The sequence below is a fragment of the Gadus morhua genome, chromosome 3 (assembly GCF_902167405.1).
Source record: "Gadus morhua chromosome 3, gadMor3.0, whole genome shotgun sequence".
Lineage (NCBI taxonomy): Eukaryota > Metazoa > Chordata > Actinopteri > Gadiformes > Gadidae > Gadus > Gadus morhua.
In genome coordinates, this window is record NC_044050.1 from 18633605 (window position 1) to 18645905 (window position 12301).

At 41.0% G+C, this 12301-nt stretch overlaps 2 protein-coding genes across 2 annotated transcripts; both read right to left on the reverse strand.

Annotated features, from left to right (window-relative positions):
• Positions 1 to 335: 335 nt before the first annotated feature.
• Positions 336 to 4552, reverse strand: asah1b (N-acylsphingosine amidohydrolase (acid ceramidase) 1b). The gene is made up of 14 exons (XM_030350508.1): positions 4384 to 4552; positions 4202 to 4248; positions 3954 to 4044; positions 3531 to 3617; positions 3357 to 3435; positions 3171 to 3245; positions 3016 to 3061; positions 2739 to 2883; positions 2486 to 2540; positions 2258 to 2339; positions 1461 to 1592; positions 1098 to 1221; positions 958 to 1014; positions 336 to 862 (listed from the first exon to the last, which is right to left on the reverse strand). The coding sequence occupies exons 1-14, from the start codon at positions 4450 to 4452 to the stop codon at positions 773 to 775; spliced, it is 1179 nt and encodes a 392-aa protein (XP_030206368.1). The 5' UTR covers positions 4453 to 4552; the 3' UTR covers positions 336 to 772.
• Positions 4553 to 5311: 759 nt separating this feature from the next.
• frg1 (FSHD region gene 1) lies at positions 5312 to 10942 on the reverse strand. The gene is made up of 9 exons (XM_030352403.1): positions 10804 to 10942; positions 10380 to 10447; positions 9736 to 9858; positions 8869 to 8926; positions 8458 to 8572; positions 8061 to 8165; positions 7729 to 7820; positions 5905 to 6015; positions 5312 to 5477 (listed from the first exon to the last, which is right to left on the reverse strand). The coding sequence occupies exons 1-9, from the start codon at positions 10860 to 10862 to the stop codon at positions 5441 to 5443; spliced, it is 768 nt and encodes a 255-aa protein (XP_030208263.1). The 5' UTR covers positions 10863 to 10942; the 3' UTR covers positions 5312 to 5440.
• Between the last annotated feature and the right edge of the window lie 1359 nt (positions 10943 to 12301).

Consider the following 12301-nt stretch of genomic DNA (forward strand, 5'->3'; position numbering starts at 1 on the left):
CACTCGTATCCTATGCAACAACCACGAAAGCTGGATTTGTTTTTCTGGTACCGAAGAACTTGGTCAGAACAGCTTGGAAGATGAAATGCCACTGAAGCCAGATGTTGGGACCACTTTGGACTCTCTCCTCCAGGCTTGCTAGCTGTTCAAAACAACTTTACGATATCCAGGCAGCCAGCTGCTCATGTAACTGGTCAGGAAGTAATGCAATACTGAAGATTGGCTAAACCAACTTCTACTTTTACAGGAAGGCAGTGACATTTTTCAGGTATATGTAGCTTGGTTCAAATTTCCCAGGCCTGATTTGTCCGCTATTCAAAAAGAGGGACCCTGCATAAAGTTCATAATTTTTTATTAAATGCTAACAAAGGTAATCACACATTTAGTAACATGTTAGTGGTGGGTAACTTGGACTAGCCACAAACTATGCATCAAATACTTTTTAATGCTAGAATGGGTTAATTTTTACGAACTATCTTGTGCAATGACTACTGTATAACACCAGTGTTAAACTATTTTCTAGAGGTCTGATTCATTTATTACTGCAAAGACAAATTCATGCAGGATCCATTTTTCTAAACAAGCAACTAAATCAGTAAACATTGATTAAATCAAGTAAAAATACAAAAAACACAATTTAAGGCTCACTTAGGTTCAAACCATTACAAGTGCAAATATAAAAGATTTCCTCGCCGCTCTGCTGATCATAGGCCTGGGCTAATTCCTGCTCGGGTCAAGCACTGCTCAACAGTTGAGGGCTCAGACGATGGTTTCACCATGGCATGCAGGGGTTGGGACAGTCCCTGATATAGGACTCCAGGTTACCCGTGGACACGTCCATTAGTGTTGTGTAGGTGGTCAGCTGAGGGGAAAAGAGGACACAACAATGCTGAGGCCTGCAGACTGGAACAATCTTCAGCCAAGGTCCATCTTTGAATTGATACAAACACGACTAACCTTGTTCAGGACCGGTTTGGTCGACAGCACACTGTACATCGTTTTCAGTGTGATGTTCTGTAAACGACCAGCGAACAAGTCAAAAGGTGGTTCATATCGGTTTTAGCTCAAGAGCCAGATGGTAGGAGTGTGTGACTCACCGTCTGAGTGGTCTTGTTCATACACGTCATGCCAGGGGTCCTTCGGTCGTCCAGGAACAGAGGAGCCTTCCAGTGGTCGTAGTTGGTCTCCAGAACGTACCATCGGCCAAGCTTTAAGTCAATCCTGTAGAATCAAATGGTACGAAATTAACCTGAGGGAACACATTCTTCAAATTTAGTCATTTAATCCTCAGCAGTGATCTTCTACAACATAATTTGACACAAATCATTGGGCTGGAACAGGTGATGCATCTTGCACAGTGCTGCCTATATGCTCACTGCAGACAATGTGTCTGGAACCTGAAACCTTCAACACCCAGTCCAACACACCTACCCTAACCACGTGACTCTCCTGCTACTTACTCCAAGATGTCTAGGCTGAGCAGCCTGGACCTGGTGATGATGCAGCCCTGGCCCGTTTGGTTCCCTCCCAGGATGAAGTAGGCCGGAGCCAGCAGCTCGGTCTGGGCCAGGCGTGTCTTGGCCACTTCGTAACTGTTGGTCAGAGGAGGACATGCATGCTTTACCTTCAGCCACCACTTCCTCCTAGGCCTTTTGGTTGTAGACGACAAAATCAGGAAGCTCCATGACAACACGTGGTGTGATATAGGGAAAGCGGAATCGAAACTATTCACACAACGGGTTGGTCTTGTGCTTTGCCTGACGATAGTCATTTAGCAGACACTTTAATCCAAAGGGACCTGACCTTTAACACTCAAGTCTTTTCGATAAACAGGACAAGTTCCAACTCTCAAAAAGGGTTGATATTTTATGAAAAAATAAAAATCACCCAGTAACACCCTGCAACCCTCCAGCAGTGTAAAATATAGCCCTCTGCTCCGTAATAGTCCAACTACAAAAGGCAACTATACCTCTTATGAATGTTATTTCCTTCATCGCTACTCCGATTTTGAATGAATATGAGAAGTGCACTGTAAATTTAATATTTGCGATTACAACCAACGATCCCAGCGGTAGGGGTATAAAGAATACGTTGCCATGGTGATAAGTTCCGACTCCAACTAAGCCACCGCGGGAACCATGATCAACACGTTTTATTTTATAATTATTTTTTTTTTGAAAGCACCATGATCATCTCACCTTTCCTTAAGTACAGTCTACCAGGAGCTATTATGCATGGCGGGTGTGAAAACAATTACCTGGTGGCGTTCTCCAGGACGGAGCGCGTCAGGAAGCTCATCCACATGCCCTTTCTCTGCCCAAGAATCCACTCCAGGATTCCTGATTGGAGAACAGTGATGCGTGAAAAGGGCACCGATTACATTCTACAGAGGACATTTTAAAAGCAGCTAAATGTACACATAACGGTCACCACACTACCAACTAGTAAAACAAGGACGACGGCATAGAAAAAAATAACAACTTACCGATATATCCTCCGTCAAGGCTAAAACGTTCATTCATCGTCAAAGTAAACACATTCTGCAAAAAAAACAAAAAATACGTCTTGGTTTGAATCCTGGACGAAATTACAATAACTTCAACAACCCATTCTGCCCTACACACCCTACACATGTGCCTTCTGAAAGTTCGGAGAAATAAAAAAAATCTCTTTTCTTTAATGCAAATGTTTGCTACATGGACCCATGTAAAGGGTCAGGTATTGATAGACTGGCTCACAGGCTTGATCCCTGTCAGCATGCCGATATATCCAGCGAAGGTGGTCGACTTGAAGACCGTCTGGTTGTTCCTCCTGAAGTCCACGTTGACCACAAGGGGCTTCAGCTGTTCAGCTACAATCCACGACCGGTTCTTCATGTCCCACCTGGACACGCAGGAAGACAGCCATACATACAAGAGTCAAGAGGCATTTGGGAAACTATACACATGTTTTAAGTCTATACATTTCCCCTAAATATTACACATAACATGAATAATAACAAATAAAAATCCTTACCCCATAAATAATCCAAAATCGAGATTTCTACCATGGAAAAGGTTACCTGCAAGAATGCACAACACAAATTATTTGAGAATTATTTGTATATTTGGTACCAATAGGTACATTTGTTCTGTATGAAATTGTAAATCTGCAAGAGTCCATGCGTTTACCCTTGGGGTCTTCTGCTACGATGGAGGTGCACACAGTAAACACCTCGTAGAAGATGTTGAACAACACAACTTCCCCTGGAAGCCAAAACAAATGAACAATGATTAGAGCAGAGCCTCGTGAAACCTTGGAAGATTGGTCTGAGGGCTGCCTGGTGAAGGGGAACACCACAAGGAACACTTCCTTACCGAGGGGAAGGCCCGAAGCAGCTGCCACGCCCCTCAACTCATCACCAAATGGATATGGCAGGGTTTCCACTAGAAAGGGCTGGACAAAGGGTTGAACAGCAATAATAGATATGGCACGTATGGAAAAGTGTTTAAGTTTGTATATTCTTGCGAAAAAAAGAAAAATGGGCTCACCAAAGCCTTGTCGACCATCTCTACTAATTTCCCACTCGGTACAAAAGCATTGGCCAAATCTTTGATGGTCTGCATCATGCTGACCAGCTAGGGGGAAACATGTCAGTTAAAGTGAGATAATCATTTATTATCATATTGCACATGCATGTTTGTGGGAACATCGTGCGAATGAACTGGAAGAGGCAGAGAACATCGGTCATGTAAGCATTTATTAGGTTAGAGATGGAAAGTAAAGGCATTAGAGTAGAGATGGAAAGTTAAGGCATTAGGGTAGAGATGGAAAGTTAACGCATTGGGTTAGAGATGGTCAAGTTTAGCCAATCAGAGTAATTCTGGACAATGTTGGCAAGTCCGACCAAGAAAGGCAGTGGGATCCATAATAAGGCGTCAGGTAACAGGTGGTGGATTTAGAAGCTATCTTACCTCGGCCTTTTTGTCAGTAATCAAAGGCATCCACCTCTTACTTGGATGTAGATCAAGGTCCACTGTGTACCAAGTCACACGTCCCTTGAACCTGAACAAATAGCATGTTTATGTATAAGGAAGGTACAATGTTGCCAGTTAACAAACTACAACATTTCAATCCCAAACTCTTTGGTAAGCGTAGATCCTTGTGCTTGGTAGGATAATGTTTGCTTGTTACACTATCGATAAAAAAAAACAATACTTACGTTGGACCCTTTGGGGGATACATGTCGGCTCGACAATCTTCCGTGTACTGAGGAATAATACCAGTAAGATATACAAAGGAATTTAAACATTGTGTTAAATTTCCCTCATGCACTCAGATATCAACCATAAGTAAAAAGTTAATATGTGACACGTGTGGGTTTTCACAGTAAAACATACCTACCGGTGGTATAAATTGAGTCGATACAACTGATATCAAGGAAACAAACACTACAAAACTTAAACGAGCCATGTTTAAAATCGTGTCCAGGGTCTTGTTTACAGACAGAATTGCAGCTAGTCCAAACACGGAAGTATCTTATAGCTCATGACTTGGGATCCGCTTGTCTGCCCTCCATGAGGGGGGTATTTTAAAGTTATCGATATACATTGAAGCAATAACAAAGCAATAAATTACAAATGGCCGAGTGACTATATTTTCCAAATTAATACAAATAATGTTTGAATATTTTTTCTTGTACTAAATCGAAATAAATGACATTGAAACTTAAGAGTATTTTGTATAAGCCCCGTTGAAAAGATAGTGGTATGTTCCAAACCTCCTACTTTTAAGGAAATGGATTAATTGCATGTGACAGTCACTTGGAATGAGTTGCTAACATGGGTTGCACAATGTTCAAAATGAATAAATCACATGACAGATTATTATCAAGTTGTAAGAAAGAGGTTCATAAGCAAATATCTACTTTTTCCAATCTCATAACCCAGCTCGTCTAAAAGCATGGAAGTAATTAAGTGGTAATGAAGAGCTTGTGGTGTTCACATTAGACATCTCTGGCTACACCCTGTTCATGATGTAAGACATCTGTTAGGAGTTAGCAGAGATAAGGTTTTCAATATTCAATTGAAGTCTTACTTTGTGCAGTCTAACTCAATCAGCACACACCACCGCCTTGATAACCTATAGGCACACATGGCGGTGAAGAAAGATACATTTTGGTTCATCATGTGGTTCTCCTGAGTTTTGATTATTTATCAATATCTTCTGACTTGAATGCATAACCTAATTGACCCTCCGTGGTGTTGAACCGATGGTGTGTTAGGCAGAAACAAGTGTAAACAGTTAAACATTGTATGAAAAAACAACAACATTGGATACAAATTATTTTATTTGAATTTTCAATCAAAATAGCAAAACAAATATTACAAAAAGGTCAAACTAAAATAGCATCATGCATATAAACAATTAATTAAGAAGCAGCTTTTAAAATGACAACGCTTCACTTGCAGTATCTGTCCGCTTTCATTTTGCTCCGCCTGTCAATCATAAAAACAAATGTTCAGTACATGATCACATGGAATGTTAATTAAAATAATTTCAAAACAATCACATCTCACAAATTCATAATCAAACATTGAACATGTTTGGATGGACTTAAGATAACAGTGATCACAATTTCACAAATTAATCATATATTATCCTTTATTTTTTGATTATTTAGCAGTATTTTGTGATAAAAAACTAACTAAGAGGTATAGTTGATAGAAAACATAACTCTGAAAGTCAGTCAAACCAGTACAACATATTCCATCATAATTCATATTTTCTGACTGTCCCCACCTATACTCCCTACTCCCACCTGAGTCAGTTTTGATTATTTATCAATATCTTCTGACTTGAATGCATAACCTAATTGACCCTTTATGGTGTTGAACCGATGGTGTGTTAGTAGCCGTATCATACCTGTCTAGCAGTTCTTCGTGGAACTTCCCATCCGTCCTGGCCCTCTTCAGATTGGAGTTGTCCTCCTCGTTCACCCTCAGCCTACGGTCCTGGAAGCTCTGGAACTTCTTCCTGTGAATGACAAGCTAGCATCACACTATCGAATATATCATGGCACATAGTATTGAGAAAGTATTCACCAAGGCTCCTTCCACTTTCACCACATTTTCTCTTGATGAAGCTTCTTCTATTATTGAAATGCAATTAATTGTTGCCCTTCATTCCTCGCACAAAATAAAAAAGCAGAGCTACTCGATTCACATTAAATTTAAAATTTAATTAATTTACCAAAAGTTGTTTTGCCTTGTATTATGGGATACTGCGTGTCCATGAATGAGAAAAACATTTATTGAATCAATTCTGGAATAAGGCTGTCTCGTTAAAAAAAAGCAGGTAATTGGAGGGGCGTGGATTCTTTGAAACTGTCTGAAAGAGTCAAATGTCTGAACACGTTTTCGTTCCAAACAAAACTCATCAAAACCACAGATGTGCCGGGAATAAATTCATTCCTAGGAGGAAATTACCCGGTGCGAAGAACAATCTCGCCCTATACAGTTAAGGCAATCCTTATGGCATACAAAAACAATATTTAACCGCAAAACAATATTCCGCTGCATTCGTGCAGGTGAACAATGATCCGTCCTCATCTGACACCTTAATGATGCACAGGTACACTTGGTGCGGCGGGCCCACTCTGGCAGTGCTTTACGATGCCTCAGCAGCACTCGATCCCGGAACCCATTTGAGATGCTAAGCGCTCCATCAAGACACAGGCTCAAGGGCAGCCATTACTATCACAGCAACATGAAGACTCCATTTGCCCGGCGTTCCGGGGGTAAAAAAGGGATGACAAAAAATGGGAATAGAGCGAGAGGAGAGAAAAAAAATACATGGCCTGCCAAGCGGAAACGCGCTTAAGACATATTGCCTGGGACTTAATAGGCCACAGACGGGCTGTAAAAAAAAAAAGAAGAAACACTCGCCGCACAGGGGACTTAAATGTGGCATTTCCCTCTTTTCCGCTTGGGCCCTAAAGCAGCCCATCAATTGCGTCTTAAAAGCGGTGGATTGATGAGCCGATGGCTCCCACGCGGGTCCCCACACCCACAATAGCGATTGAGTTGTCAAAATCGAGCTGGTGCAGAAGAAAAACGACTGTCAGAAGAACAGGAGGGAAATCTCTGTCTAATAAGGTCAGCCCATGACTATCTGCCCATTCAAATTACGAAGCATCACTCAAAACCTCAAAGAACTCTTTTAAGGTTTCTCTAGGGCCCATTATTAAATGCCATACTGGTGTAAAAAAATACAAAGAATAGAAAGACAAACCAGAGGGTACAGTGGGATGGACCAATGTCCTATCGGTTGGTCCACCCCACTGTCCTATCGGAACTAAACTTTCAAGGTGGGTAAAAAAACAATCTCCAAACTAATATAATCGAGTTAAATTCTTATGGTTTTTTTTAGAACAGATACATATTTGTACATTATTTTCTATTTGAACATTTTGTGTACTTCTTTAAGGGGGTATTTCAGGATTCTCAATTATAACGTTTTTGTTTGAGCGAAATGATGAATAAACGCATCATGTTTTGAAACTCCAAAATAATTGTTTGAATAATCGTGATTTCAATATTGTCCAAAATAATCGTGTTAATATTTTTTTTTCCATAATCTAGCAGCCCTACAACACACACACATCAACGCTGGGTAACACCTCTGACATATGCATTCCCGGAGCCTAATTCACTGGCCTAATCACATGCACCTGTGGCGGATACCCACACATAGCTGAGTTCACAGGAATTGACGTTGCCCCTGTCCTCGTCCACGAGGTCGTCTTTCTTCTTCACCTCCTTCTCGGCACACGAGCGGATCTGTTGAAATATTGCACACACACAGGCCCAACACACACACACACACACACACACACACACACACACACACAGCTATAACTCAACATCGCCTCAGGTGAGACCAGAGCCCATCCCCTTCCCCCCCAGGTTTAAGCCAGGTCCCTGCCGTGAAAAAACCTTCACTAAGCGGGGGGGGGGCATTCAAGTGTAGTCATCTGAAATAATAAATAAATTGAAGGAAAACCGTTTAAAAGGCATCACCTTCACCATCTCGCCGTCCCCCGCTGCTTTGTTCTTGGCTTCGATGTCACCGTCCTCGCTGTAGGAAATGAAGCAGCTGTTGGCGGCCATGATGGCCATCCTGCCCTGGAACGGCACAGACACACATGGTGACGACAGGATGAGTTCACACTGTGCTGCTGCTGGGGATCTCAAAAAGGGACATTTTGGGCAGAGTGTTTACTTCAAATTGTTGTACAATGTTTAGGCATTCATTTAGATATAGGTTTCGTGTCATCTTGTGTGGTGCAGAAATGTACGCCGTCACTTCGGTTTTTAGTTCAGTTATTTGTATTTGTTTTTTGTTCACTGCAACAAGGTTTTGGTATGAGTGTACCAGCAGCACAGTGGGACCAAGGTGATTGATTGTATTGCTTACGTCCTCGAAAACCGGTTCCCATTGTTCCCTGGAGCCGATGGCATCAGAGCGCCCCACCACCAGGCCTTCGGAGGTGATACCCAAGTACTTGCCATAGCCCGACTTGAAGGCCAGCCTGCCAAAGAAATTACACAACAGAACACGGTCCGACCAGCAGGTTCAGTTAAGCAGACCAAAAAGGCTCCAGAATCCACAAAATAGTCAACCGATGCTTCTTAAAATATGTATTTTGTTTTACTGTTGAACCAAACTACTAGCAAGTTAAAATAAAACGGATTTAGAGAGAGAAATCCAAAGCAAAGTTGGCCAATTTCAAATCAAATAGACCTTAATTGCATTGGACCCAGTACAATGGGCGGCGGTTTACAGAGACTCCCAGGCGGTGGCCTCTCTCCAGCGTATGTTACTCACCTACTGTCTGACAGCTTGATGGCAGTGAACTGCTCAGGGGGATCGGGCCCTTCATCCTCTACAACACACACCAACAGGCAGAAGTTCAATGACATTGAACTCCAGTTTGCCCTGTTGAAATACTTTAAAACTACTAAACTTAAATCTACTTTCGCAGTGGATAGCTTTGAAATGGGCATTTCAACTTCAATAAAGTCATCATATTAACGGGCCAAGACTCTTTTTAAATCAATTATCTTTCTTTACAAATACGTTTAGTTATAATTTGTATTTAGCTGGCTACGGGTTGCACAATGATATTTTGTACAGTAAAAACGTTTTTTTATGGGCTCAGTCAAGAACTGCTGTTTACCACTTTGCAAATGTGGAATATGGTTCCCTTCTTAATGGCCAATATAGTCTGCCAGTAGTGGGGCATTCATTATGCTGAGGTAATATGGAAATTGTGTTTTCAAAAGCTGGTGGGCAGCATCATCTCATCCTTTCTGACGCACAAGATGAAATCAAAGAATTATCCATTTTCTTTCTTCTCCTTGGGGGCATTTTTATCCACCGAGTGGTTCCTATTGGAAACAGCATGACCTTGCAGGAAATGAGCATCACACATGCAAAGTGTGTGGGCGCTACCGAGGGAATTGGTATGTATCAATATGCCAGGCCTTTTCACTGCTAATAATAAACACGTGGGGATGAATGATGAATCTATTACTTTATACTGTGAATCTCTAAGGTTGTTGTTTTTCTAATGTCCAGAGTCACTGCGCCTTGTGGTCTGACGTATTATCGAAAACTCTAAAAGAAGGGTAAATGTTCAAAGTGAGAGCAGGGAGAACAGTTGGGAGAAGAGCACTTCCATGGACTCCTTACCGTTGTGAGGTGCGCCGAGTGTGAAGAGGCCATTATCCATGGCGTGGATGTACGTGTTGCGCTGCATCTCTATGGCAACCGTTCCACTCATTTCTCCAAAGCTACTGACAACCCACCAACCCCCTGTTGAGAACAACATCATTGCTTTTAAACATACATAATGTTAAACAACTGTCAATCAGTGGACAGATTTCCCTGGGTAACCAAATCTTATCAACTCTGTCAATCTTTTAGCAAGCATTGAGCATACACTTTGATCCCAAGTGCCTGCTCTAGGATGCCTATATGTAGGTTGACTGTGGACACTGGGGATCGAACCCAGGACCTTTAAGCTTAGAGTGTAACAGCCTTGTCCCAACACTAGCCCGCCCCTTTCCTCTTCAGTAGTTCTCCTTATCCCTGTTATGACAGTATGGCTGAACTTGCTCTACAGTGAACCCTTACATGAGATGGCTGTATAGTGGTAGTTATACTGTGACCACTGACATTCAAACAACATTTTTAATCTAACTTCAAAAATATAGAATGAGAGATGAAAGAGAGCGTAAACAAAAGAAAAACATTCTCCTACTTGGCTTTTCAAATAATGTGTGGAAAAAGAGATGAAAGGCTGATCAACGAAGGGGAGCAGCGAAAATACATACCAACTATGTCGGGTTTTTCTTCTTCCGTTTCCAGTTTCTTCTTCTTATCTTTATTCTTCTTTTTCTTACTGCAAAACAAGCAAAATGTAGGCCAACATTAAGTTTCAATGTAACTTGTAACCATGCTGTATGGTTGTTGTCTTTCTGAAACGAAACCTTTAGCCTCACGAGCAACGCAACAACACATCGTTGCAAATACAACGATATATATATATATATATATAAATATATATATAAAAAACATGCAAAAGTTGCTATAATTCCTAAATATCCTAGACACAATACAACTCGGGTTTAAATTACAACTAGTAAAACGATCTATGGCTAGCCCTGGACGACAAAAGCTAATTGTGGTTAGATCATATTAAACATTGACTCTTTTTGATTACAATGACCATGTTTCATCAAATTGTACAGCTCTTACCCCTTACTCGCTCCTTTCAAAACTAATTTAGTTATTTTTACTCGAGAGTAGTCAGCCATGGTGCTAGCTTTCTACGGTTACACGGCGCTGAAATCCGTAAACACTGGTGTGGGATGTACGGCACCAGTAGAGGCACAAACTGAACGAAAACGCACTAGTGTAATTGTGAAGGTAGTACGACGCATCGAAGTTCCTTCTTGTCATGGTGTCTAGTTAATTTTACTTTGGTTTTATTTCTGTGCTATACCCATATCGCAAGATCATAGTTTTTCTCAGCCTCTGTGTAATATTTGGACTATTTTACTTTGTAATTAAAGGAAATATTCTGTTGTATCAAATGGCTTAATGTCAAGAACATTAATGGAGTGGAGTGGGGACTTATTTGTACATTTTTTGTGTCTGTATTGGTGTGTCTGTACATATTTAAAATGTATTATTAATATAATTGCTTAAAGTTCTTCAACAAGCCATGGCAATTTTTCATTTAATCTAAAGCCTATTTTATGCAAATTCATGTTAAAAATGAGAGTCTTGGATAAATACATCACACAGTACTTTAAGCACAAGGCCTAGCTGGAAAAATACGTACTTAGTATTGTGATCTCTTATGTCCTTTGTGTCTTTTATGTCCTTGTTAGTATGCCTTCCTCTGCCTATCAATTATATCCGCACCATTAGCTTACCTTTGTACCGAGAAAAACATCCTCCTCCTTGTGTTTTCGATCCATGACAAAATTAGAAGAAACACACTCAACCTTATCAATGCAAAATGGCCCTGTTATTCCACATTTCCATACCTGCCATGACATTATTTGTGTACTGACATAAATCATAAATGAGAAGGTATTCAAAGGTTATGAGGTTAATTCTCATGGTGATTGCGTCAGAAAGTGACCTTCATTTGAGGTCACTTCCTCCCCCACTTCCTCTCCAGCAGGTGACCCCTGCGGTCAACGTTAATGCAGGTTGAAGCAGGGTGTCAGTGTGCAGGAGGCGTCCTCTTTAATACCAGCTTGTGGTGACACCGTACACATTGCAGTGTGGCAGGCACACATTCTCTGTGATAATCAGCCTTATTCACCTAAAGTAGCATCCATATTGGTTCTAAACGCTAGCTGGTATGCAGTTCAGTCAGTTTTACTTGCTTACTTGAATATGGCCCATTGCGTTGTTATGTGTACGGTTTGTGCGGCATTATTCATGTTCTCAGTTGGGGCAGGATGCAAGAGGCTTTGATGGATCGATAGAATTTTTGAGTCATCTCCCGTTTTGTAACTACAAGCTTGTATGTAACTACAAGATAAATTTGGTGAAACTTGGCAGGCAGATAGATGTCGATTCCAGAAGCGGACAGAGTACACAGCTTCCTTACTTGAGTAAAAGTACAGATACCCCTTGCTAAATTTAATTAAAAGTACTACAGTCAGATGTCTAGTTAAGTAAAAGTACTGAAGTACTTGTTTTTAAAAGTACTTGAGTATCAAGAGTATTAGAGTAC